The following is a 25,968-nucleotide window of genomic DNA, read 5'->3' as shown; positions in this document are numbered from 1 at the left end:
ATCTCTTGGTTCTGTTTTCCGCATACGGCAACATGAACGTCACTCAGGTGTTGGAGAGTACCCTCTCGCCAGGTAATTTTTGGTTCCCTCCCTTTCTTGTATCCATATTACGTTATTACATTCGAGGCATCAGAATCGCTAATAAGCTATTTTGCTGGCAACTATAGATGCGGCGACTCGTTCCCATGCCGAACAGCAGTTGGCCCACGCGGCGGAGGTTGACTTTGTAAGTTCTGGACTTTTTCTGTCGCCGGTAATTGGTCTTGTATCAGACATACTAATCATGGCTCTTTCTTTTCGCCGAACTTTAGGCCCAGTACCTTGTCACACTCGGTCAGGAACTCGCAAACGAAGACACCGCGTCCCACATCCGTACCGCTGCCGGTATCGCTTTGAAGAACGCTTTCACTTACAGAGACCTCGCAAAGCTCCAGGAGGTCCAAACAAAATGGCTACAGCAAATTACCCCAGAAATCAAGGCGCAGGTCAAGGAGCTTGGCCTCAAGACGCTTAACTCGAAGGACGGCCGCGCCGGCCAGTCCGCCGCCCAATTCATCGTCTCCATCGCTGCCATCGAACTTCCCCGCAACGAGTGGCCGGAGCTGATGAACATCCTCGTTCAGAATGTCGCGAGTGGTTCCGATCAATTGAAGCAGGCCTCCCTGGTCACCATCGGCTTCATTTGCGAGTCCCAGGATGCTGAGCTTCGCGAGAGCTTGGCTGCCCACTCCAATGCTATCCTGACTGCCGTCGTTCAGGGTGCTCGGCGCGAGGAACAGAACATGGACATCCGATTCGCCGCTATCAAGGCCCTCAGTGACTCCGTTGACTTCGTACGGTCGAACATGGATAACGAGGGTGAGCGGAACTACATCATGCAGGTGGTGTGCGAGGCGACACAAGCCGATGATCTGCGTGTGCAAGCGGGCGCATTTGGTTGCCTGAACCGTATCATGGGTGCCTACTACGATAAGATGCGCTTCTACATGGAGAAGGCTCTGTTCGGCCTGTCGATCATGGGTATGAAGAGCGAGGAGGAGGATGTGGCTAAGCTGGCCATTGAATTTTGGTGCACCGTTTGTGAAGAAGAATACGCTATTGAAGATGATAACGCGGCGGTAAGTCTTGTTCATCGCCTGTAAGCAACCATCCTGTGGAGTCCGTGGCTAATTGAGACTTTAATAATAGGCACAAGCGGAGGGTATCCCGGAGGTCCGCCCCTTCTTTGGATTTGCCCGCGTCGCCTGCAGGGAAGTCGTTCCCGTCCTGCTGCAGGCCATGTGCAGACAGGATGAGGATGCCACCGACGATGAGTACAACGTCTCTCGCGCTGCCTACCAGGCCCTGCAGCTCTACGCTCAATGCGTGCAGGGTGATGTGATCCAGCCGGTCTTGACCTTTGTCGAAGAGAACATCCGTAACGAAGATTGGCGCCACAGGGATGCTGCAGTTGCGGCCTTCGGCGCCATCATGGATGGCCCTGATCCCAAGGTCCTGGAGCCTCTCATCAAGCAGGCTCTTCCCGTCCTCGTTGGCATGATGCAGGACAGCTCCATTCAGGTCCGTGATTCGGTCGCCTACGCGCTCGGCCGTGTCTGTGACTTCTGCTCTGAAACCCTTGACCCTGACGTGCACCTCCAACCCCTGATCACTTGCCTGTTCAACGGCTTGGCAAGCTCTCCCAAGATCGCCAGCTCCTGCTGCTGGGCCCTGATGAACGTTGCCGATCGTTTTGCCGGCGACTATGGCTCTCAGACCAACCCTCTGTCCAAGCACTTCGAGGACAGTGTCAAGTCTCTCCTTGCTCTTACTGAAAGGTCAGTCCGTATTGAACCTCCATGCCATATTTTCTGAAGCCAGCTTCTAACTTCATTACAGACAGGATGCAGACAACCAGCTCCGTACCGCTGGATACGAGGTCCTCAACTCTTTTGTGAACAACGCTGCCATCGACAGCATTCCCCTTGTGGGCAACCTCTCCGACGTCATGCTTCAGCGTCTGGAGCACACTATCCCCATGCAGCAACAAGTGGTTAGCGTGGAGGACCGCATTACCTTGGAAGAGATGCAGACTAGCATCACTAGCGTTGTACTTGTATGTTTGTCCCGTTTCCCGGTATCCCTCCAGCTGTGTCTGACTTCATAGGCTGTCGTTCAACGACTTGAGACCGAGATCAAGCCCCAAGCCGACCGCATCATGCAGGTGATGCTTCAGATCCTGGCCACTGTTCCCCCCAAGTCCAGTGTCCCTGATGTGGTATTCGCTACCATCGGTGCCATTGCCGGCGCCTTAGAGGAAGACTTCCTAAAGTACATGGACAACTTTGCCCCCTTCCTGTACAAGGCCCTGGAGAACCAGGAGGAGCCGGGTCTTTGCTCCATGGCCATTGGCCTGGTCAGCGACATCTCGCGTGCCTTGAACGAGCGGGTGCAGCCCTACTGCGACGGCTTCATGAACGCCCTTCTCACAATCCTGAGGGTAAGGAATCAATCCTGCTATGTGAAGAGATCAATTGCTAACGCTGCTTTTGTAGTCCTCGACCAACATGCTGAAGCCTGCAATCCTTGAGACATTCGGTGATATTGCTCAGGCTATTGGAACCCGGTTCGACACCTACCTTAACGTCGTCGCTCAGGTACTCCACCAGGCCTCCGTTGTGACTGCGAGCAACGACGTGACCCCCGAGATGCAAGAATATATTGTCTCGCTGCGTGAGGGCATCATGGATGCTTGGGGTGGTATTCTCCTGTCCTACAAGGGCACGCCCCAGGGTAAGTGACTCTTGGAAATGTAACAACGAGCACGCCATTAACATGATATTAGTCTCCCAACTGCATCCTTTCGTGGAACACATCTTCCAGTTGCTCCACACCATTTCCCAGGATTTCAACCGTAGCGAGGGTCTGATGAGGGCTACTATGGGTGTTATTGGGTAGGTTTCTTCCACTGTTACAGCTCTGATCTAGTGACTAACATGCTTTTAGTGATCTGGCTGATGCCTTCCCCAACGGCGAGTTCGCTGCCTACTTCCGTAACGACTGGGTCACCAGTCTTGTCCGTGAGACTAGGACAAACAGAGAGTTCGGCTCTCGTACCATTGACACCGCCCGGTGGACTCGTGAGCAGGTCAAGCGTCAGATCACGATGTCCACTGCCGCTGCCATGGCGTAAGCCGTTGCTGTGTGCTGCTATCCAAACCCAGGTGCTCGTTTCCGAGACCGCGCCCATAGGAGGACGACCTCATCCGTTGGTACTCTCAGGGAAGTAACGACACTGTCGCTGCTCCCCCTAGTACCCGTCCCCACACGGGAATCCAGGCCGCGTTGTGCTACTGATCGCTCGAATCCTTGGGTTCACTAGGCCGTGCCCAGTGAATCAGCGCACAGGGCTAGTGTTCCCACCGACCCCGTATATCACCATCCTTGCCCAACGACCCTCTACCTATCACCGATATATGACACCTTTTGCACCCCCTACCCCTTCCCCCGCACCTTCCCCTTCTCCCCTTTCCCTCCCCTCCCCGTCCCCAACATCTCGGCCCTCTGTCCGGCACGAACCCCCTGCTTTCGGACCCCTGTTGTCATGACATCTCGCAATGCATGTTTGCACTTTTCCTTCCGGCCTTTTGTTTCGATCTTCTCCTCTACTATTACTATCAACTTTGCCACATCTTTGCGCCCCCACATCAGTTTTAATTAGACAGAGGTTCTTTAGCATTATCATGTATGCCCGAGAAGTCATGTAACCAACCCCCTTTGAGAAACACTGTCACGAATCCCTTGACCCTGCTCCACGTATCACCTCATCCTACCAAAAGACCTGTATAGAGAATGGTAAAAAGCATGAAACAGCATGGCAGCAAATAGTAGTACGTAACCGACTGATTGTCGGGATAGACAAGCATTGTCTTTGAGGCGACTCGATTGCAGCGGGAATAAAGCAGTGACGTTCGAAGCGAGAAATCGCTTTCCTATGCACCAAGCAAAAAGATTAACTGCGCCGTAAAGAAGTTGAGACATCAATCGAGTCATCCTAAGACCCCCGAAGAAGTCGATCTCTTTGGGTATTGGGCCATAAGGGTCAAATCTTGATGTTCCGAGCACAAAGTACTCAGTAGGGGGCCCGTATGGTTATTCTGCCTCAGGCATACAATCAAGCGGTGAGTTTCACGTGACTGATAAGGGCACGGATCGGCAGCCCTAGCGGCCGCACAGCGAAAACTTCTCACCTCCAAGGAATCCACGACTGTTTCTCCTCCTACACTCGATCTTACCGACGTCGTCGACACATCCCTCGAGGTATGTATCAATCGTTATTATTTCGCCCTTTTCTACAGCCTCCCAGCTAGTCTGAGGGAGCAATCATCATGGAAATCCGCATTTTCGACCTTGCTGGTGTAGTAACCGACAGCATACGATGATCGGAGGACCGGGTGATACGCTTCTCTCACTACGGCACGGGCTGAAGAACCCTTGTTAATGCAAAAGGGGCACTCTTTGCGCTCGAGGACTACTGGTGGCTGACTCTTATGGACCCAATTCCTCACCGATGGTGTGAGGACTGGGTATTGTAAAAATTTTAGATACCTCATATCCTTTGAATCCTCGATTTGAGAATCTCGATTCTACACCGTCAAAATGGTCAAGACTTCCGTCCTCAACGATGCGCTTAACGCCATCAACAACGCCGAGAAGAGCGGTCGCCGTCAGGTCTTGATCCGCCCTTCCTCCAAGGTCATCATCAAGTTCCTTTCCGTCATGCAGAAGCACGGTACGTTTATACCTACACATTACCAAGACCAAGACGTACAGGAAAAGAGAGTTCCGGGCACTTGCAAGGTCGATTACCGAAGAAGAAAAAAATAAAAAATTCGGGTTGATAACTAGGTGACGGTTTCAATCAACCACGACTTTCGCCCTTTAAGTGCCCGAGATATTAAGGAGTGTTGTTTTACAACATGGCGGCGATCTTACAAGTTTCCGGAACTCTCTATTTCTTCTGTGTCTGGTTAACTTTTAAATCACCGCGACACAATCGCTGACTGTTTTTCTTTCTTGCAGGCTACATTGGCGAGTTCGAGGAGGTTGACGACCACCGCTCCGGCAAGATCGTCATCCAGCTCAACGGCCGTCTGAACAAGTGCGGTGTCATCAACCCCCGTTACCCCGTTCAGCTCCGTGACCTCGAGAAGTGGGCCACTCAGCTCCTGCCCTCCCGTCAGTTCGGTTACGTTGTCCTGACCACCTCCGCTGGTATCATGGACCACGAGGAGGCTCGCCGCAAGCACGTTGCCGGCAAGCTCCTCGGTTTCTTCTACTAAAAAGTTTACCCAAAGAGCTTTTTTTTGATGGCCGTGGATTAGTTTGTGGTGCGAGGGATGAACTCTCGTGGCTTGGCGGAGTTGGATCGATACCCGGCAGAGATGTCTAGATAGTTATTGATCGAGTGATCTCGCGAATGAAGTGATTCCAGTCATCATTATTGTTCTACAACATATGCAAGTAGTGTAATCATTGGCTTCCGAATATAATTTTGGACTGGCCGGGCCGAGGTCTGACCGCCTCCCCATGTTTCCCCGCAACATCTCCCTTATCCATTTATCAACACCGTCCCATGTCTGCAGTCTGCAGTCTGCACATCTCAGTTACAACAACACATCTCTTCTCTGTTATTCTTCAATCGCTTAATAGAGTCCTCCAGCATGCCTCTAGACACGATATACCTGACCAGACATGGTGTAAGTCCACCCACATTCCACCTTATCCTCCCCTCCATCTCCTCTCCATCACTACTAGTATACTAATAATATATCAACAGCACCGTCTAAACTGGACAATCGACTACAAGACCGGCACCTACCACTCCCAATTCCCTACTCCAACCGGCAATCCAGCGGACCCAACCCTGACGTCTCACGGCGTGCAACAATCCCATGAACTGGCCGCCCATTTCACCAGCGACAACGTATCCCCCAAGCCGTTCCGCATCTACAGCAGTCCATTCTACCGATGTCTGCAGACAATCCAGCCCACAGTCGAAGCACTGAAACATCAGCAGGCATCCACTACTTCCAGTACTACTAACAATGAACCCCCCGCAATCGACCCCCATGCCGACCTAACCGTCCGCACCGAACCCGGCCTGGGGTATGTTCCTCTCCATCCCTCCAAACCACCAACTACCCAAGTAAACTGATACAATAATATAGAGAATGGTTCGGACCAACAACTTTCTTCCACCACCCCACCCCAGCACCACTCTCAATCCTCTCCACCCACTTCCCCACCATCCTTCCACCATCCAACGACAACGAAGAACAAAATACCTACTACACACCCATCCTCCACCCATCCACGCGCGGCGAAACCATCGCCCAACTCCACGACCGCGTCGCAACGACCCTTTCAGCCCTTATCACCTCCGTAGATGAGGAAATCTCCGCTATAGAGGCGTCCCTCCCTCCGGACCAACGAACCAGCAAAGCGATCCTGATCTGCTCGCATGCTGCCCCGCTGATTGCCATGGGCCGCGCGTTGACGGGGAATATGCCCGGTGATTCAGGGGTAGAAGATTTCAAAGTCTATACGGCGGGGGTTAGTACGTTTGTTCGGAGGACAGTAGAGAAGAAGAAGGATACGCGGAGTGGGGAGGTGCGGGAGGGTGGTAGTCTTGCGCCGGGGACGGAGGTAGTGATTGATGGAGGGGTGGAAGTTCCTGATTGGAAGCGCGGGAAGGGTGTCGCTGGGGGGTGGGAGTGTGTGAGTAATGGGGATTGTGGGTTCCTAAGTGGTGGGGCTGAGAGGGGATGGTATGTTCTCTTTTCCCTTCTTTTTCTTATATGCTTTTGATTCGGTCTGAGGACTAGTTGATTGCTAACTGTTCTTGCTGGTGTAGGCACTTCGATGGCGATGAGTCGTTCGATACGGGCCCCATGGCGGGTCCGTCGGCTACCCCGACTTCCAGTGTAGATTCGTCGGTTGAGATTGATTTGGGGGGTAGTAAGTTGTAGATACTAGATAGAAGGAAGTATATGTGGATGTGGATGTGGATAGATTACAACTGAAGGTACACTGCAGTAAATATATATTGCGCTAATAGACTAGATATCTTGCCGCGTTAAGCGGTATGGAAATATGAACGCTGCTATCAATACATCATGAACACAAGTTTCAATCACCGAGTATACTCAGTACAAGTCTAATGTTAGCTCCGCTATGGCTAATTCTCAGTTTGGGGGTATCGTGTTGGGTCCGTTCTCGCCCGTCTCTCTCTGTTCGTTCTCGCCGCTCTCCTGTGTCTGTTCTTGTGCCTCACCAGTCGTGCCTGCGTTGGTGGCCTCTTCCTCCCGTCGGCGCCGCTCATCCTCCTCTCTTGCACGCTCTGCGTTCCGCGCCGCTTCGGCGGCGTTGCGCACTTCCACGTGTCTCTCACCCACGCCTGGAACCAAGCTTGCAATGAAGAGCGCTAAAGACCGTTCCACGCGTCGCAGCTGGTTGCGCAGTCCGACTGGCTGAGCAGGGGGTACAACCCCTTGGCCATTCGACTGCGTGCCAGATGGTGCAGGGGCCGGCTCGTCCGGGGCGAAGTGAACCAGTCCTTCCAGGTGTCGTTGCACTGGCGCCACAAGCATTCGATACAACTGCTGTGGGATCCCGGTTTCTGACAGGAGCGAAACGAGGACGGCCAGGGTCACATATGCCACGCGAGACCATGTGCCTGGTTCGCTGAACATGTAGCAGAAGAAATACAGACGCACAAACAGCCACATGCGTCGTAGATTGCGTGCAAAGCTCAATTGTCCGTTGTTTTCGATGCGCTGGTTGAGTACGGCTTGCCGCACGATATTTTCCATGACAACTGCGTTCGCATTGTGTATCTCAGGCGGGGCGCCCGTGCGAGGCGCAGACGCTCCGGTCGGATACTGTATAGCCCGAAGCGCATTGATTGAAGACTGCATAGTTTCTGCGCCCCGAGGAGATGCGACCAGGGCTTGATACCCGCTTGGTGACGAGAGAAGGTATAGAGGAGCCTGCCCCGGTGTGGGATTGGGAGGTCCAGATAGAACAGGTGTGGGCAGAGTTCTAGCTTGGGAGACGCGGAGCTGATCGGCGCGGGTATAGATGTTGAAGACGCGGCTAAGCAAAGATTCAATCGAGCCGTCGCGTTCAGCATGTGGATTCTGATATTGGTCGTCGAGCAGGGCGAACAGTTGTGTGCGTATGCGGATGATATGGTCCATTGGGGGCGCAACCCCTCGGTTCAGTTGCTCTTCGCCAAAAGCAATCTGATTTCTGAGGATCTGTAGGCGCAATCGCACTTCTTCAGGGAAATTGCTATTGGCATTAGTTGTCCCTGATAAGCTGGAGGCCATTGTGGAATCGGTTGACGAGACAGATGCATGCCCTGGATGTGATAGGCCAGGAGCCACGTGTGGCCACGCAGGTTGCTGAGCAAACGAAGCTGTCGTCGTCGTCGATGTGGTCGAGTGGGAGGTAGCCCCCGCGGTGCCTGCCGCGACGCCTCCCAACGGCCCGCCCCGTTCCTGCATGTCAATCTGTCGACGAATAGCCTCGATATTCCGCCTCAAAGCAAGTCCGATCTCCGCCTCATGGGGAACAGCGGGCAATGCGGGACCTCGGTACCTGATCTCTTGTCCATGAGGCAGGTGTTGCGGCGCAAATCGGTTCGATGCGAATGGACTTTGAGGTGCGGGGGTACCTGAAACTCCCCGCGGCATTGGAGCAGGATCTCTGGCAGAAGTTGAAGCATGGGGAACTGGGGCAGGCGGAAGGACGAGGTGTATGGAATACTCGGTATCCTGGATAACGCATCACTGTTAGTATCTGCCGACTACCAGGGAGGGGGGAACATGGAACCCAAGAAAATGCTCACATTGGATGATTCTAACACATCATTTAGCGCCACGGCATCGTTAGTGAGGGGCTTTCCACGGTATATCAGCCTTTGAGTCTCAGGTGATGGTTCGCTCGGAACGGTCTGCGCGATTCGAGCCTTGAGAGCGGAGATGGTGATGGAGGGAGAGATGTCGTGGAGAGTGAATCGATTGGGAGGAGGTAATGATGGACACAGCACATGTAGTACCAGGCTCTGTGGACATTCCGCCAGAGCGGACTGATTCTCAGAAGACGCGGTCATTCTGTTCTGTCCTTGCGGAGGGATGTTGGGCGTAGACGATCACAGGCGCATAATCGTAGTCACAATGCTCACTGCAAGAGAAGCAACAGAGTAAACCAGAGGAGTTCGATGCAATCGGATCAGTCAGGTAGAATCAACAATGATAATGTGAACAAGCGCTAACTGGCAAATGATGTGTATGAACCAGGCAGCCAGGACCGCGGGAGAAGTATAGTATACAGAAGCCGGAATGATGACGGTGTCCTTTTCAGCCCGAGATGTGACTGGCCACAACCACGCGAGCCCAGCAACGATGAAGAACAGCTGGAATTGTCACTTGGACACAATCTCGGATACACACCCACGAGCTGTCCAAAATAACCAAGCACACAACAACACAAATGGAGAACAGACCAGGCGCAGGCAACAATGACAGTGAAGCCGCGCGGACGAGGGGGATTCTGCCCGGCGGTGAAGCAGCAAACGATGCCGATCACGGGTTTTGTGTTTTGGGCTGTCATGAGATTGACGATCCCATCCTGCAATCACGACTGCTTCCTCGGTTGATCCGTTTCCGTGATCAGAGGGCAGGTGTCTCGCACTTGTTGCTTTTACTCCCCCTCTGGGATGACTTGCTCCGAGTAGAACCGCATTATGGCCCTGTGCCTGTCCAGCCGTTCTGCCCTGTGTTGCCGGAAGTTCGCAGCCTCCCCTCATGGGGAGAAGGTAGGATTGATGGAAGTCTCGTTGAGGGCCACCGGTCGTCGTAAGACCGGTGCCAGGCAATTTTCGCAGTCCTGGAAACAATATCAGCATCAAAACTCCCACGAAAACCCTTCCCCACGAAGCACCTTTGGCTCCCGACTCCGTTTTGCGCTGCGGAACACCAAAGTCGAATGGTATCCCATCCCCGTCGGACTCGGCATCGGCTTGCTTGGCTTGCTGCAATTTTACAAGGCCCAGCGGGCGGAACGAGAACGTGCAGAGAGAGAAGCTGCCGGCGAGACTTTTGACTTCGAAAAAGCCCCTCCCCGTCCGAAGCACCGACTCAGTGGACCATGGCAGGTGCAAATTATGTCTACCTTGCCGCTCAAGGCCATGTCGCGGCTCTGGGGACGCTTCAATGAGATTGAGCTGCCTTATTATTTCCGTGTTCCAGGATTTAAGCTTTACTCTTGGGTTTTTGGCGTCAACCTGGACGAGGTGGCCGAACCCGACCTTCATACCTATCCCAACCTGGCGGCCTTCTTCTATCGCAAACTGAAACCCGGTGTTCGGCCCCTGGACCCAGACACTCGCGCTATCCTCGCACCCTCCGATGGACGTATTTTACAATTTGGATTGATTGAACGTGGCGAGGTCGAGCAGGTCAAGGGAGTCACATACAGCTTAGATGCCCTATTGGGTGCCGCGACCCCGAACCATGCGGACCACACAGATAAGTTCACAGACCACCAGAGCGAGCCGGCCCATGGAACCGAAGCCAAGATGCTGGCGGACGCGGAGTTTGCCAAAATGAACGGCATCTCCTATACGCTCCCCACGCTGCTTGCAGGAGACCAGGGCGGTGCCCGGAAGCGTTCTGCATCCATCGATGCGTCCACCCCCTACAAAGCTTCTGCTGAAGCCGAAGTCAAGGCTGATCTGGCTCTCGGGGATGGCGCGCCGTGGTACGCCCCGAAGCCGACGTCCAACAATGCTCTCTACTATGTAGTGATCTACCTTGCTCCGGGTGACTATCATCGTTTCCATTCGCCCGTTCCGTGGGTGGTGCAGAGTCGCCGACACTTTGCGGGTGAATTGTTCTCGGTGTCCCCGTACCTACAGCGCCACCTGCCGGGTCTGTTCACCCTCAACGAGCGTGTCGTGCTGCTGGGCCGCTGGCGTTGGGGTTTCTTCAGTTACACCCCTGTGGGTGCCACGAACGTAGGTTCGATCAAGGTGAACTTTGACGCGGAGCTGCGGACCAACAGCCTTACCACGGACACCGCGGCCGATATGGCAGCCGCTGCTGCGGCCAAGCGTGGCGAGCAGTACCCGGGCTTTGTTGAAGCTACCTACCTCCACGCCAGCCGAACCCTGGGAGGCCATCCCCTCCAGCGCGGTGAGGAGATGGGTGGGTTCCAGCTCGGTAGCTCGATCGTGCTGGTGTTTGAGGCACCAGTGGGCACCCGCAAGTCTTTCGACGCGGGTTGGGAAGAGGGCCGGCGCGAGGGAGGATTCAACTGGACCATTGAGAAGGGACAGCGCATCAAGATGGGAGAGAAACTCGGATTCGTTGACGTTGAACACTAGAGGGTGACATGAGTGGGAGTTTACCACAAAAAAAGCCATATTAGAACAATTTGTGCACCACCAGACGAAGATCTGGCGTGCTTGCTTATGTATCATACACTTTTCCTGTACATCTCAGCTATTAGCTGATCTAATAATCAAACTGTTCCGAAAATCGAATTAACCCCATCTCATCCACCATATATACGAAATAGTCGGATTGTACATAGATGAACACCGATAAGAGACACGTGACTGACTGATAACGGCAGTCCATCAATGAAGCTTTCCATCCATCCAGCATCAACAACACTCTTATTTGATCACAAACCATGGCCAATTCGCACTAAGCTGCCTCCTGTCTCTATTCAACATGCCGCGTCACCATCATCTTCTCCGTCGACACCCCGCGCCAGACACTTCCTCCCCCTCCGACAACACCACACCCCACCACGCACCGCAACAACCACCCCCGGCGCCCCAACGCGCCAGTCGCTCGCGCCTCGGCCACCACGCGCAATTCCAAACCCCTCCGTCCCGAGGCGGCCTCTCGATCCCCCAGCTCCATCCTTCCTCTGGGACCTTTGATCCAGACCATCCTCTCCACAGCCACCCCAGCCAGCATGCAGCTCACCACCCCGCCGCAACCGCCGCCCTGTTCTCCCTCTTTGGACGCGGCGTGCATGGCCGTCCGCCCAATCACCCAGGGGACCAGATGATGGATGACGAGGAGGTTGATGACGAAGAAGAAGAGGAGGGAGAAGAAGAGGACGCCATTCCAGAAGAGTATGATGGGGTGGGATTCAGTCATGAGACAACGCTCAGTTCAATTACCCATCAGCGTACCCGGCACCGACAGCATCAATACCGGCGCTCTGTTTCGGAGGATGGAATGCTTCCCGCCTACGATGTGGGTGTGGAAGGTCCTTCTGATATCGAGGAAGAAGTGGAACCTGACGAACAGGGTGAGGTGGACGAAGAGGATGAAGAGGATGTGGAGATAGAGCCTGAAGCTGGTAGTGAGTCGGAGATGCTACATGAGCGCGGTATCTACCTCTCCCTTCCCCCCCCCCATTACACTCCTACTTCTTCTAAAGTCTTGGACAAACAAGCTGACTTCTCAAATTGTGTGTATAGAAAAATCACCAACTCCCCTCCCCCCCAACCTCCGCGAAATTTCCTCCCTAGCTAGCTGGACCGTGTCAACCCACAAACCCGGCTGTGGCGTGACTGCCCTCCGCCACCCGTCTCCCACACAGTACTGGCAATCCGACGGTCCGCAACCGCATACCCTCACTTTGCATTTCTTCAAGTTGGTCGCTATTGTGCGCATCCGTGTGTATTTGGATTTCGAGATGGATGAGAGTTACACACCCACCAAGATGACGTTCTTGGCGGGCATGGGCGGGAATGATCTGGTTGAGTTTGCCAATTGGGAAGGGGAAGGGCCGTGCGGGTGGGTTGATGTGGAGTTGGAGGGTGTTGGCGGTAGGAGTGGGGGATGGGTTACTACTAGTGCGCAGAGGCAGGGTGGTGGAGGTGCTGCTGGCGCTGCTGGTGGGAAGAAGATGAAGAAGAAGTTGGGAAGGCGGAGGAAGGGGAAGGGGAAGAGAAGGGGCGGGTTTATATACGAGGATCCTGATGTTTATCTGGATGAAGATGAGGATGAAGACGATGATGAGGATGACGACGACGAGGATGATCCGTATGCGGGGAACGTGCTCAAGGCCATGGTCATTCAGATGCGGATCATTGAGAATCACCAAAACGGCAAAGATACGCATGTGCGTGGGTTCCAGGTGTTTGCGAGAGACGATGAGAGGAAGAGGGTGGGCAATGCGCCGTCGGCGTCGGCGGATGGTCGTGTCCGGAGACACAGTGCCAGACGGTCGTTGAGAGGGAGTACGCAGGAAGACATGGAACGTGATGGTGGTGTTTCCAAGGTGGTGACGAGTTTGGAGGAGCCGGATTGGATGGGCGAGCCTGTCATTCGGTAGTAGCCATTCATTGTGAGGCAGAGTCGATTGATAGCATTTCGCGGAGTTTTAGATACCCCTTTTACATCAATATGTCATACACAAGCAGCTGTCATACGCATCCCACCTCGTAATTGATCACGAGAGTAGTAGTATGTTACTTAGTATTTGTAACGGTAGTATTATTATATTCATTTAGATCCAGTCATATCTCATGCGGGTCACCCGCCCAACAATCAATACTTTTTCACATCAAGCCAGGAAACCATCCAACCAAATTGCATGGTTTAAACCTACTTCAACAACTTCTCCAGCTCGGCCGCAACGGCATCACCGACCTCGCTAGTGGTAGCCTTACCACCAATGTCACCGGTACGAACACCGGCCTCAAGGACATTGCGGACCGCAGCCTCAATAGCACGGGCCTCATCGAAGCGACCGAAAGAGTACTGCATCATCATAGCGACGGACAGGATAGCAGCAACGGGGTTAACGATGCCCTTGCCAGCGATATCAGGAGCAGAGCCTGGACGGATGCAATTAGCAAAATGCACTTCCACCACCACAACACCTTGCTATCCGCAAAGTGAGAAGAAAAAAAGAAGAAGGGGGAAACAACATACCATGAATAGGCTCATAAATACCATTAACCCTACCCTTACCATCGGGGATACCACTCAAACTAGCACTGGGCAACAAACCCAGAGAACCAGGGATAACACTAGCCTCATCACTAATGATATCACCGAACAGGTTACTCGTGACAATAATGCCATTCAGCTTGCGAGGTTCCTTGACCATGATCATTGCCGCGGAATCAATAAGCTGGTGCTCAATCTTCAACTGGGGGAACTCCTTCGCCATAACCTCGGTCACCGTCTTCCTCCACAACCGACTCGTCGCCAGCACGTTGGCCTTATCCAGACTCCACACGGGGAGGGGCGGGTTGTGCTGCAGGGCAAGGTGCGCCGCGAGGCGCGTGATCCGCTCGATCTCGGCGCGCGAGTACGGCTCCGTGTCCATGGCGTAGCCGCTGCCATCGTCTTCCTTGCGGTCACCGAAGTAGATTCCGCCGGTCAGTTCGCGGATGATGTTGAAGTCGACGCCTTGGCAGACGGAGGCTTTCAGGGGGGAGTGTTCGACCAAGGAGGGAGCGGCGAAGTTGCAGGGACGCAGGTTGCCGAATGTGCCCATCTCTTTGCGCAGCTTGAGGAGACCTTGCTCCGGGCGAACGGCACCGGTGCCCCATTTCTATTCATTCCGGTTAGTTTTTTGATAATGATGGGGATGAGATTGAGAGGGGGAGTTGTACCGGTCCACCGATGGCACCGAGGAGAACGGCATCGGCGTTCTTGGCCGCGGTCAGGGCCTCGTCGGTCAGAGGGCTGCCGGTAGCGTCAATGGAGGCCTGTATATCCGTATTAGCATTTTAATGCTTTTGTATAGATGGAATTGGATGGAGACGTACACCGCCCAGCAGGTGGTCCTGGAGGTTGAGGGTGATGTCATCGCGGCTCTTCTCGATGACGCGGAGGACCTGTAGCGGAGCAACAATTAGCATTGGCGGGACTTTTTTTTTTGAAGCTCAATTCGTAGCTGAGCGTGGTCTGCTAACCTTGATGGCCTCGGCGGTGACCTATATTTCCATTGGCAATGGGTTAGTTACTGGCTCGGAGCTATGAGGTACAGGCTCAGCGCGGACTCACCTCGGGACCGCAGTGGTCACCGGCGAAAACGACAACGTTGTAGGCGGGCATGATTAGGAACAAGCAGGGGGATAGACTGGCACGGGGAAAGTGGACGATTGGGTGGAGGAGAGCGAGATATAAACTACAACTTATACGGACTGGCGGGGCAGTTGGCGAGCCTCCCCGCGCCGACACCGGAGCCACTGCCGGCCTTAGGCCACGCCCGGTTTAGCGTGCGCGAGTGTACTTTACCCACGTGACTGGCGCATGCCGTCCTCAACGTACACAAAGTAGCGCTCCCATAGACCTTCGGTAACAAACACATAATATCTGAGGGCATTATCAAAACAAGAACTGTCATTTCTTCTATTTCCCACCTCAGAATGTATCCAATACCGAAACGATGATTCTGGATGTGTGTAGGAAGGAACTTATGGGAAACAGTTATCTACATTTCAGTATTTTCTCCAATTGAAATATAGATAGTGCCTATCATATCTATAATATCTATAAGATGATGGATTATTTATCCTATCTTACAGATATCTTCTGCTTTATTTCTTGAACTTTACTCTTCATCTTGATCTAATCCGATGAATACTAACTGGTAATGATTATCCATACCTCTAATCCCAAGGCTGACCAAGAGAAGAAGAAAAGAAAGCCTCGCTATAAACTCTATCAGCAGCAAAGTTATGATACAGAGATTCATCAGGAGAAGAACACTCAATGGTTAAAAATTGAAAATTTTCTGACAATAGAAGACCAGTAAAGGGAAAGAACCTACCGGTATAAAGAATGAGTCTTGCATTTTATATTCTTGAATATCGAATTCTGCTCACATTATAGATTTTCTTGAAGAAGGGAAGGGAAAATCCGCGCAGCGCTGATTTAGTATCAAAAATAGTATTAAATCCCGTGTATGGGCTTATCCAGTGGTACACCCGGAGGATTCACTACCTAAAGCGCACTAGGAAGCGGATTCTGACAGCAGGTAGCCGGTTCAGATGGGAACTATATTATAGTATTATACAGCAATCGGCCATCTACCTCAATTTCATACCTGGACGATGCTTAAAATAGTACTGAACTCTGATATACCATCAATCACATTGTCTCCCTGATACCTGGATAGATCTATCGTTTACTATTATTAGGGAATATTTTCTACTCGCCTGATTCCTGGTTTCTGTGTAAAAAAGTAATCTCTTACCAATAATTACATCTACACCAATTCACTAGTCCCTTATCCCCAACTAGGTTCTACATTTCCACCCAAGATTATTCAATTTGATACAGATAGGAGATATACCAAAACTTATGAATGGAAATCAGTAATCTCTAGATATTTCACCTCGAATATATGATATATAGTGTCAAGCTAGGAGATACGACATACCCCAAATTACATTATCCTGCTTGATAGCTATTTCACTTCGCGCTGATGCCTTAGTAGTAGTATGTGTGAGAGTCCGGTCTCACATTCACCTAGCAGGCTTAACTATAAGTGATGCGCGTTCTGAGTCATACAGCACTTCACTTGTCATCTTTCTATCTAGATATATGATTTGCCTTAGTAGATTCAGTCGAATACAAATAATAAATCGCAGATTGAGTTAATTGATCAAGACAGTGACGATATGGACCAACGAGAGGACAAATAAACACAAAAAGTAGTATATAATTGATTGATTGATTTGATATATTTGACAACGGGCATTACTATGATCCGATCACCTGGCTCAGACCACCAACTTCTCCCTCTCTCTTTTCCACCCTTTTCAATCCTGATTTCATCACCTCCTCTCTCAAACATCATCACTTTCAAAGGAAGTACTCGCTCTCTGCCGCTCTCGCCGCCAGCCCTGCCATTCCTGTGTTTTCATTGGACTCTCTGACTCTGTTCAGATTGGGCACGCGCTCGTGACCAGACCGCAAAAGCTTCTATTTCCATTTTACCTTACTATTATCATTTTTAAAGGAAGTATTTGCTCTCTGCTGCTCTCGCCGCCAGCCATGCCATTCCTGTGTTTTCATAGGACTCTCCGGCCCTGTTCGGATTGGGCACGTGCTCGTGACCAGACCGCAAGAGCTTTTACGACTTTACTCTCATTCTTCAATCAGTTGTCTTGTTCTAGTACAATACACGAGTCAGGGCTGCTCAACACTGCTCCAAAGCCCGGGAGGGAGGGCTACTCGTTCTACCGAGGGGTTTCTTCAAACTCAGTAAATATTGCAACAACACAATGGCTACCGCATCGTCAAACCCGTCCTCGGTCCTGAAGAGGGCAGTTCTTGTCTCCATAAATACTCAAGAAGTTCTTCCCTTCTCTCGCCTGCGTCTTGCCCATGATAGCAATACTAACAAAGGATCCATATCCCTCGAATTCGAGGCAAACATCACTAATCTGGGCAGTAAATCAAAAATGGTCCTGAACATACCTCCAGAATCAGTTCAAGATTGCACACTAGCCAAGCCAAGCAACGTCCGTCTTTTCAAAAATGATTGGATTAAATTACTCCCCGCGCCTGTTTCGAGTATCTTAAACGTGATAACTCTGAGTCTAACCCTTGGTACACCTGGCACTGTTCGTTGCCAATCTGGGATGGAGTCTCTATGTCCAGCTGTTGCGCAGGACTCGGATTTCAGTATATTCGCCAAGATCTGTAAATCCAGATACTTGAATATTCACTTCTCTACACGACAATTCAAGAAAAGTGAGCTTGATCAGTTGGAAGATTTTTCTTCCGCCCTACAAGAAAAGTGTGTTCAGCAGGAGCCTCTAAACTATGCGCGCCATGGTATAGTCGAGGGAGATTGGCGTGCCTTGGGTCTATTCCGCGAACCACCCCCATACTCTGAAGAGCGTATATTCAACCAAGGACAGCAAACAGGTCCACCCTTATGCCATGAGGGGTCTAGTTCCACGCAGGTGGCTAGAAAACGATACAGAGGTGTTTAATCTCCCATTGTTCGATATACGCGGATCTTCAATAGCTCATCAATCTTATCTAGACCGGAGGTCAATCCCATTTGACAAATCTGATTCCGATGAGAGACAAAAAAGGCTAATGCTAGACGCAGTTCTATCTAGGTATGGTCCGATCTTGTATTGAATTACTACTGAACCATATACTGACACTTTACTTTAGGCGACATTCAGATATCCTTCCTTACCAGAGACTTCAATGACACCTCTTCATCACATTATGACTTCCTTGAAGGCCTTAGGGCCTCGTCAGAGTCTGTGTTGGCGGGTGTCTGTACTTTTGTTTTGCCGCCCTCGTGGCGCGGAACATTGGAATATCTGCGGAAGCCTCTGCGAAACTCAGTATCGTTCTGAAGGATGGTAGTGTCTGGCAGGGTATTCGTAGCTTACTGCGAGAACACCTGATGGTTGTTAGTCACAATGACCCTCGCCGGAACATTGAATCTGTTTGGGCTCCAAGTGAGAATGTATAGCGGAGCTTCGAGGCTCGGCCTTAGTATTGTGACCATGCTATATATGCCTTTTAGTCTCTGAATCGGTGTCTGTCGTTCGGGGTGGAGATTTTCTTACACTTCAAACGATAGTGTCTAGCGAATTACCGTTTCGTAGAGCTGTCTATTCTACTAACGGATTTCTGCGTCGGATGATCGAGAGTGCTCCGGAAGGTCAGACATCAATCTGCGTGAACCCGCTCAGCATGCGCTTTATGGTGATACGTTGTTTTGCGCCAACCCTTCACCGATGGTATTATGTTTACCAGAGGATAGGGGTCGGGCCTTGCAGAGAGCCAGAAGCAGCCTGGCACGCAAATGGGAGAGAGCGAGGCTTTCGAGAGCAGAAGCCCAGGCAGGCACCTCCAGCCAATCGTCGATACTACGGGAACTATCATAAGAGTGCTCGGTTCGTATGTACCCTTTCTTCTTCCCACCCTCAAATGATGGACATACTCTGAATACTCTTCTCAGTCTAGTTTGAATTCTTCGGTTACGTCGGCGAGCCCTTGAGTCCTTTAGGTTTGAGGCCAGTGTGTTCGGAGACAGTTACGCTCTTGAACTAAGGCCTTTCCACAGAGCTAGGCGAAGCCATCGTCAAATAGTGACCGGAGTCCTACTGCTCTGGCTGTATAGTAAGCGTGAGTCCAGCTGGCAATGTTTGCCAGCCGAATGCAATCAACGCGTTGTCCTTCCCTTCTCTTGGACCGACACAGTTATGGAACGCTTTCACTTCCAGCCTTGGCTCATACTCGCTGCCTAAAGCAGAAGGTAGGCCTGCGAGCTGTTCGTCATGTCACTGTATTCCGAAGAAGTAGCATCGAACAGATCATCCCAGAATCAACCCTCGTAACCATCGATCCACTAGTATCTCTACTCTCTTGTATGTATGTCTTCGCACTTGAACTATATTTTTTTGATAAATTCAAAAGACTTTTTTTAGTCTCTGTATTGGCTATTTCGTAGTAGTGTCCGGAACTACTATATTCTCTTCTTTTGTATAATATAGTATACAAAGATCCTGAAATCTTAGTTGTACTGCCTCCGCGAAGTTCAGTATTAAGTTTGATTGAATCATACAAATAGCATATAACTATAAGCTTAGACAAGAGTTTAGATAATAATAATAAATAATAATAATAATAACTTTTACTCTAATATATTTACCCCCAGAGCAATCCGGGATTGTTCAGACATTGCTCTTTAGTGCTTATCTTATGCTCCGGGCTGCGCTGGGAGCTAAAAGCAGCGCCGAGTCAGGCCTCATGTGGAATGGAAAGTGAGTTAATTTTCGCTAGAATTCAGTTCGCTAGTTATCTAGTTAACTAGTAGTAACATTGACTCACATCAAGGTTGTCCACTCTAGTAGTCCGGATTAAAAAATGCTATCGACGATGGCGGCGCCAATTTAATCACACGAAAAAAGAAGCATTGAAACAAAGACAGAAGCCATGCAAGTAGAAACCACACAAAGCACGCCTCCAATATCGTCCCATTTTTGCCCTGAGACGTCTGTACACCTAGCCTTATAAGCCGCAGTCCCGCCCATCACATATACTAAGACATGACCGATATCCTCAAGCCAGAGAAAAGAAATCGAAGACTGATAAGAAACATGGGGTAATGGAAATTATGGGGAACCTCCTGGACCAATCTTAACTGTCCAGAAACAACCAGAGCACCAGAACCATGCAGAAATTACCTGACCCGGTTGGGGAACATACATCACTCCTCCAGATCCCGGGAAACGTAGCCCAACGGGCATTATCGAGCTGAGTGGGTACCAGAACAAGCCAGATCCAGCCACGAGCTGTCACGGCGTGACTTAGTTCTTCTTGCCATTGCGCATGGCCTTGCGGCTAGCAATGTCGCCCTCCACCAGCCACTTGCTCGCCTTGACCAGCTGCACAACGTTGATGAACTGCTTGAGAGCCATGACTGGAGCAGAAATGCCGGTGATCACCCAGGGCCAGAAGCTGTCGATTTTATTCGCACGTGCCAGCTCCAGAGCCCCAGCGCTCCAGGGGCTGGCAGTGCTCACGGGCTGCAGGAGGGACGGAGACAGAGTGGGGGAAGAGAAAGAGAGCAGGTACAGTCCGATGAAGAACAGCTCATTCAGCGCACAGCAGATGAACAGAACCGTCTGTGGCGCACATTAGCATGTTGACCGAAGAGAGACGTGAAAGGGCCAACGAACCCTGCTGTGGTAATACTGGTACAAGATCCAGCTGCGGCTAGCTTCCACCTTCTTGTGGCTCTGGCTAGAACCTCCCATGCTAAGAGTCGCGTACATGTGCATGTAGTGACTAGCCATGTCCAACGCGATCAAGCTCTGGAAGATGATGGCCCATCGTGGCCAAGCGGAGCTCAGGAAGACCAGCAGACACGCGGTCGTGCACCGATCCGTCACCATGTCCAGCACCGCGCCGAATGTGGTAGACTGGTTATAGTACCGCGCCGCATATCCATCCAGGGCATCCAGCAGACACGACACGCTGTAAAGGAGGGAGCAGGTCCGCGGGTGTAGGGGCATATAGTAGAGGGAGGCCATCGTCAAAACGACACGCGCATATCCTAGTTCCCATCCAAGTTAGGCGTTGTCAGGCTGTAATAGCAATAGTATCGCTGAGCTCTTACCGATCAAGTTAGGAGCGAAAAGGAACACATTTTCCTCTACATCCCCATCAGCAGTAACTGCTGCACTGTCCTTTTCCTGCAAGGTCCCGTTAACGGCCGGCGACGGGTCGGTTGCCTCCAGCTCAGCGACGGCTTTCTGCGATCTGGTTCGGGGGCCCATCGTGGCGGGAAAAAAAAAAAAAAGGTGTGAATGCTGGGATGAAGTAGAACTAGTTGCAGTAGGTTTCGGAGGAGAAAACGTCTGGGCGACGGGGTGTTGACGGAAGAAGGAGAAGCTCTATCCGAGGGGTTCCACGACGGACGGCGAGTGGACCGTGTCCGAAGCAAGCTTCAAGTCCAAGCTTCAAGTCAATCGGAGCAGCAAAATCTAGTCAGGCAAGAAGGCTAGAGGGATATGAAGACTATAGCGTTAGCACGTCCCACAACGTCTCACTTGAATTGGACCACGAGGTCAAGGCAAGTTCAGATGGGGTGAGAGAAGATGACGGTGCCGGAGATTCTCCTGAAAGCTTTGTGGAACACGTACCTTCTGCTTTTTGCGACGCGCCTGTGCCAGGAGCCAAAGACCACACGATCTGAGTGGACAACAGCGATGGATGAATATCACTGTACAGAGAACCAACGTAAGGAAGGTCGTAACTATCTCAACGGCGTGTGAAAAGGTGGTCTATGGAAGTTGATCAGGAGAGGAAAATGGCCATGTGTGAGGTTTGGCGATAAGGTTGGGGGGTGATAAGAAGGAGCCACTCACGATGCGGTCACCTTAATCCATCCGCTGCAATCCGGGGAGTGGTGCGATTGCACTGGTCAAGACAGCCGACCAGAAAAGTGTCGATGTGTGACAACGATATCTTAAGAGAAGCCAAGTGATGATGAGAAAGGTTCAGAGAGCCGGATGATCAGGATAAGCTGTTCTCTGTTTGCGGCCAGCCTTACATTCTCTTCCGGGCCGGGGCCGACCAAGAGTGACCGTGGACCCTGATCTACCCTTCCCATGCATATAATCAAATTCAACAGGCAACTATTTCTTCACTCAACCACATCTTAAAATAGTAGCGTACAGGGGAAAACATAGGAAATTAGTTGCCAAGGACTGCGTATGTACAAAGTGTAACTATGCAAAGCTCTCTCGAGCAGCACCAACCAAATGAGCAGCAGAAGAAATAAGCTATATACAAACAGGCATATTCTCTATCAAAGGTAAAAATCTTCATTATCATCTCCGTGACCTGCGCGGATCTGTCGCTTCTTGCCGACGCCACTCTCGAGACTCTTTCGTCCCCAAGCTGCCCAGTCCTCCCTCCAATCGCCGCTCCCACCCGCCTAGTCGGACTACCAGGCAGGTGGCATTGTCTCCTTCACGAGTCACCTCAGTCGCAAATTTGACCACATCGGAAGCACCCTGGTCGGGGGTCTTGGCTTCCTTGACGATGTCGACGACCTCTTGATCTAGGAGCGTGCCGCTGACACCGTCCGACATGAGCACCAAAAACGAGTACTCGGCTGGGCCCATCTCGATGCGATGGATCTCCGGCTCCGCTGAGACACCAATGCGCTTGGACTGGACGTCCCCAAAAGATCGAGTGTTGGCAAGTCCACTCATCCGCTCTTCGCCAAACGAGTCTGTCACGAACGTGGTCGCGTACCGTCGTAACCGGGAAGCTTCGATAGGCGACGAGGGATGATGATTAGACGTGACCGGGATAGCTTGACCTGTTAAAGTAGAACATAAGAGAATCCGGGTATCCCCAACATGCGAGACAAGCAGGCTAGATGGAGCATTGGGGTGCCAGAAAGGCACGGGCGTCGGGGTTGAGATGAGCGCAACACTGGCCGTGCTGCCCCCCTTGAAGCGATTGACTCCGCCAATGTTCAACGATCGGGAGCGGTTTGGACCATATAGAATATCATCTTGATGCATTGGTTGGCCGACCTTTGCGAACTCATCGTCTCTCTTGGCCGCTTGCGCCGAGACAAACTCCAGGTCGGTCCGGAGAAAGGCGTACTCCAAGATCTCCTCAATGGTGACTCCCATCCCTGAATCCACATCGGCCGTCGAGTTCTGCTTTCCGACATGTGTAAAATGAGGTGGAACAAATCTCTTGAAATAGCCACCAACCAACGTCTTCCAATTCTGTACTAGGATCTTCTCTAATTCTCCGATACGTTTAGAGTTACCGCCCTGTACTATTGGCAGCGCTCCGGATGAGGGATCCGCACCCCGCGGGAACTGGCCGCTTGAGCCTTGTTGGAGACTCGACTGCAGTTCAAAAGCGGCGGCGGTATCTTGAATATATTCATGAAGCCAGTCTTTCAGAAAAGTACTGCACTCTGTTCCGCCATGGCCGTCAAAGATACCGAAATAAAAGACCTGCGGATCCCCGCTCGCGCTGTCGGCCCCGCGGCTCTCCCTGGGGACAGGGATAGTGCCAGTCTTCTTGATCGTCAACGAAGCCGGTGGACGCTTCGCAAAGGCGGGTATATCGATGACACCAGCCTGATAGGCATCTTCATTGTAGGGCCGGGTGCCTCGGGAGCTGTGGGCACCAAAGTGGTGTTTCGCACTCCGCAGTGGGATGCGAACGACGGTGGTATCCCGGTCGACCGAGGGCTGGAATGCGGCCGGAGAATGAGAGATCTCGCCAGTATGGGGGACTGAAGCCGAACGAGGGAGTTTGTGGAAAGGAGCCAAAGGACCCCGGGAATCTGGATGTAGTGAGGACGAGGGCAGATGAGTGACGAAATAGTCGTGGAATTCGCGACGCTTGGTGGGGCGGATATCGTCAGGAACAATGTACTTTGTCGAATAACGACGAGACCGAGACCAGATAATATAGACTAGAGAGAAAAGACGGGAGAAGGTTAGCCAAGCTGGGGGGTTGAATGGTGAGACGCGACTGCAGGACGACCATGCAACTCCAGGCCGATCTGGCTGGGCGCCAAAGGCCCGGAGATAAGAGAATCTGGGGGAGGAGGCGAACTCACGATAGCTGTCGGCCAGGGTCCGGACCTGGACGGAGACTCGCTTGGCGGGAGACCCAATCATGAAGGCCGAAGCATTGGTAGGATAGTGTCTATGGAAAGTCTGGGAGAGCAAGAGAAGAACACGAGCACAAAGGGAGGTGCCGGACACGAAGCAGGAAGAAGGTTTCTTTGCCTTTTATCGGGAATCCGCGGGGGCTGCTGATTTTGCGGGCCGAGCAATCAGCGCGGCGGAGAAACACAACGGCAGTTCTTCTGCTTCTACTTCTGCTTCTGCTTCCACTATTTTCTGGTTGTCTCTCCCTCCCTCGCAGCATGCTGGGAATTATGGTTTAGGCAACAGAGACGCATTCTGTTCTGTTGCAGGAAGATGGAACTGGATGACTTGTCAATCTCTCCCCCTTTCCTTCCCCAGAAATTGACCCCGAGTCGATCTACTCCTATTCGACTTCTTTTCGATTACTACTAATAGGATAAAATAGGAAGAGCAACAAACCGAAAGAAAGGAAGTAAAGCTCACAAATCAGTTGGTCTTATCCAAGTTGGCTCTATAGCATAAGCATATTCACCATTGATGCCCTCGATCAATGTCTCGCTACACTGATCCCAGGTTCATCAACTACGGTCTCTTGACGATTGGACGCTACATCTGAACTGCCTACTCGGGCATAAAACACAGCCGCAAGAGCAGTCTCATCAAGTTAATAGAGAACCATATGCCATCGCCTACTGGTCTAGATATATGTTGGCGGGCAGAAAGCTCTCAGGAAGCAAGATAGGCGGCAGCAGTAAATTTCCAGCCATACATGTTGAGCTACCCTTTGGCTTCGCAGAGTACACATATCAATTGTAAAGGTCCCGGCCTGACGCGGTAATCCTCATCGGTCAAATATGGGGCTTCCACTCTAACGAGGTGACCGTGGCTGACTATGGTCGCATGGTTGAACAATCAACCGACTTAGAAAGGCCAACGCTGTAAATTATGTCACACGTAAGCAGGCTGATGACAAGAGTCAGGGAATGCCATGCGCCCCTAGTGTACGGAGTACGTTGGCTCGAAGACGGGGACGGGAAAAACCAATGACGTTAGCTGATGGTGAGGCGCAAAGATATATAATTAGTACTGTTCTGTTGAACCAACTGAGTAAGTCGTCCTCCGTAGCTTGGGGTTTATACATGTATGTAAATCAGGATCGCCTCTCAATTTCTCTATTGTCTCCAAGTTCAATTCTCCTATCGCTCAGTGAATCTGCACCAGAGTGAGGCGCAATATCCTCTAGGCCAGGTATAGGGGTATTGTGGAATGCTTGGTAGCGAGAGTACTACTATCGGCCAGATGGATGGATAGATGCACTGCTAATATACTTGCTAGATTAAGACCTATGGTAGTGATTCGTTTATAATGTCGTGCCGTGCAGGCCGATTTCTACTTGTAGATGATACTGCACATTCACTCCTAAAGCACATAAGCGAAAGCTAACTACCATCATCTTACGAGAGTGACTACTATTTACAATTCAGGCTGCCCATATATCAGTGATGATATTAGAATGTCATTCTGATATACCGGTCTTGATTCCAAGGACAACAGAAACATTATACATATTCCAAACAACAGGTGCAAACAGACTGGAAAGTGCAGATACCATTGCTATAGAACTCTAGGAAGATTCTTAAATATTGTGGTGTTTCCTCTTGATATATCTGGGAAGTGCTGGATCAGCAGACTATGATATTATCACATATAATATTATCAAAGAATGAGTTGCCTGTTTCGCTTCGGTTGTAGTAGTT

General features: G+C 51.4%; 10 protein-coding genes across 10 annotated transcripts; 6 read left to right on the top strand and 4 right to left on the bottom strand.

Annotated features, from left to right (window-relative positions):
• Positions 1–32: 32 nt before the first annotated feature.
• Positions 33–3,172, top strand: ASPBRDRAFT_27253 (karyopherin beta; the record flags this gene model as incomplete). Its single annotated transcript, XM_067622348.1, has 9 exons — positions 33–72; positions 168–226; positions 312–1,118; positions 1,189–1,817; positions 1,879–2,095; positions 2,147–2,479; positions 2,535–2,772; positions 2,825–2,933; positions 2,986–3,172. The coding sequence occupies 9 exons, from the start codon at positions 33–35 to the stop codon at positions 3,170–3,172; spliced, it is 2,619 nt and encodes an 872-aa protein (XP_067481455.1).
• A 1,466-nt stretch (positions 3,173–4,638) lies between these two features.
• Positions 4,639–5,354, top strand: ASPBRDRAFT_72679 (40S ribosomal protein uS8; the record flags this gene model as incomplete). Its single annotated transcript, XM_067629181.1, has 2 exons — positions 4,639–4,771; positions 5,062–5,354. 2 exons carry the CDS (start codon positions 4,639–4,641, stop codon positions 5,319–5,321), a joined length of 393 nt encoding a protein of 130 aa, XP_067481454.1. The 3' UTR covers positions 5,322–5,354.
• A 348-nt stretch (positions 5,355–5,702) lies between these two features.
• ASPBRDRAFT_27251 (phosphoglycerate mutase family protein) lies at positions 5,703–7,010 on the top strand (the record flags this gene model as incomplete). Its single annotated transcript, XM_067622347.1, has 4 exons — positions 5,703–5,738; positions 5,819–6,147; positions 6,210–6,809; positions 6,896–7,010. The coding sequence occupies 4 exons, from the start codon at positions 5,703–5,705 to the stop codon at positions 7,008–7,010; spliced, it is 1,080 nt and encodes a 359-aa protein (XP_067481453.1).
• A 27-nt stretch (positions 7,011–7,037) lies between these two features.
• ASPBRDRAFT_440104 (uncharacterized protein) lies at positions 7,038–9,473 on the bottom strand. Its single transcript, XM_067625109.1, has 2 exons — positions 8,894–9,473; positions 7,038–8,819 (listed from the first exon to the last, which is right to left on the bottom strand). Exons 1-2 carry the CDS (start codon positions 9,155–9,157, stop codon positions 7,227–7,229), a joined length of 1,857 nt encoding a protein of 618 aa, XP_067481452.1. The 5' UTR covers positions 9,158–9,473; the 3' UTR covers positions 7,038–7,226.
• On the top strand, positions 9,474–11,604 carry ASPBRDRAFT_440103 (phosphatidylserine decarboxylase 1). Its single transcript, XM_067625108.1, has one exon. The coding sequence runs from the start codon at positions 9,791–9,793 to the stop codon at positions 11,429–11,431; it is 1,641 nt and encodes a 546-aa protein (XP_067481451.1). The 5' UTR covers positions 9,474–9,790; the 3' UTR covers positions 11,432–11,604.
• Positions 11,605–11,744: 140 nt separating this feature from the next.
• On the top strand, positions 11,745–13,470 carry ASPBRDRAFT_39307 (anaphase promoting complex subunit DOC1). Its single transcript, XM_067624110.1, has 2 exons — positions 11,745–12,456; positions 12,548–13,470. Exons 1-2 carry the CDS (start codon positions 11,784–11,786, stop codon positions 13,405–13,407), a joined length of 1,533 nt encoding a protein of 510 aa, XP_067481450.1. The 5' UTR covers positions 11,745–11,783; the 3' UTR covers positions 13,408–13,470.
• A 32-nt stretch (positions 13,471–13,502) lies between these two features.
• On the bottom strand, positions 13,503–15,233 carry leu2A (3-isopropylmalate dehydrogenase LEU2). The gene is made up of 6 exons (XM_067624109.1): positions 15,093–15,233; positions 15,002–15,022; positions 14,855–14,923; positions 14,699–14,794; positions 14,010–14,637; positions 13,503–13,912 (listed from the first exon to the last, which is right to left on the bottom strand). The coding sequence occupies exons 1-6, from the start codon at positions 15,141–15,143 to the stop codon at positions 13,680–13,682; spliced, it is 1,098 nt and encodes a 365-aa protein (XP_067481449.1). The 5' UTR covers positions 15,144–15,233; the 3' UTR covers positions 13,503–13,679.
• Positions 15,234–17,161: 1,928 nt separating this feature from the next.
• ASPBRDRAFT_440083 (uncharacterized protein) lies at positions 17,162–18,487 on the top strand. The gene is made up of 3 exons (XM_067625106.1): positions 17,162–18,029; positions 18,091–18,169; positions 18,228–18,487. The coding sequence occupies exons 1-3, from the start codon at positions 17,321–17,323 to the stop codon at positions 18,265–18,267; spliced, it is 828 nt and encodes a 275-aa protein (XP_067481448.1). The 5' UTR covers positions 17,162–17,320; the 3' UTR covers positions 18,268–18,487.
• Positions 18,488–19,914: 1,427 nt separating this feature from the next.
• Positions 19,915–21,375, bottom strand: ASPBRDRAFT_39304 (CDP-diacylglycerol--inositol 3-phosphatidyltransferase). The gene is made up of 3 exons (XM_067624108.1): positions 21,193–21,375; positions 20,753–21,129; positions 19,915–20,698 (listed from the first exon to the last, which is right to left on the bottom strand). The coding sequence occupies exons 1-3, from the start codon at positions 21,350–21,352 to the stop codon at positions 20,381–20,383; spliced, it is 855 nt and encodes a 284-aa protein (XP_067481447.1). The 5' UTR covers positions 21,353–21,375; the 3' UTR covers positions 19,915–20,380.
• A 1,033-nt stretch (positions 21,376–22,408) lies between these two features.
• On the bottom strand, positions 22,409–24,238 carry ptcA (type 2C protein phosphatase PTC6; the record flags this gene model as incomplete). Its single annotated transcript, XM_067617356.1, has 2 exons — positions 22,409–24,030; positions 24,178–24,238. The coding sequence occupies 2 exons, from the start codon at positions 24,236–24,238 to the stop codon at positions 22,409–22,411; spliced, it is 1,683 nt and encodes a 560-aa protein (XP_067481446.1).
• Between the last annotated feature and the right edge of the window lie 1,730 nt (positions 24,239–25,968).

Source organism: Aspergillus brasiliensis (genome assembly GCF_001889945.1).
Source record: "Aspergillus brasiliensis CBS 101740 unplaced genomic scaffold ASPBRscaffold_3, whole genome shotgun sequence".
NCBI lineage: Eukaryota > Fungi > Ascomycota > Eurotiomycetes > Eurotiales > Aspergillaceae > Aspergillus > Aspergillus brasiliensis.
This window is presented reverse-complemented; position numbering and strand designations above follow the sequence as displayed.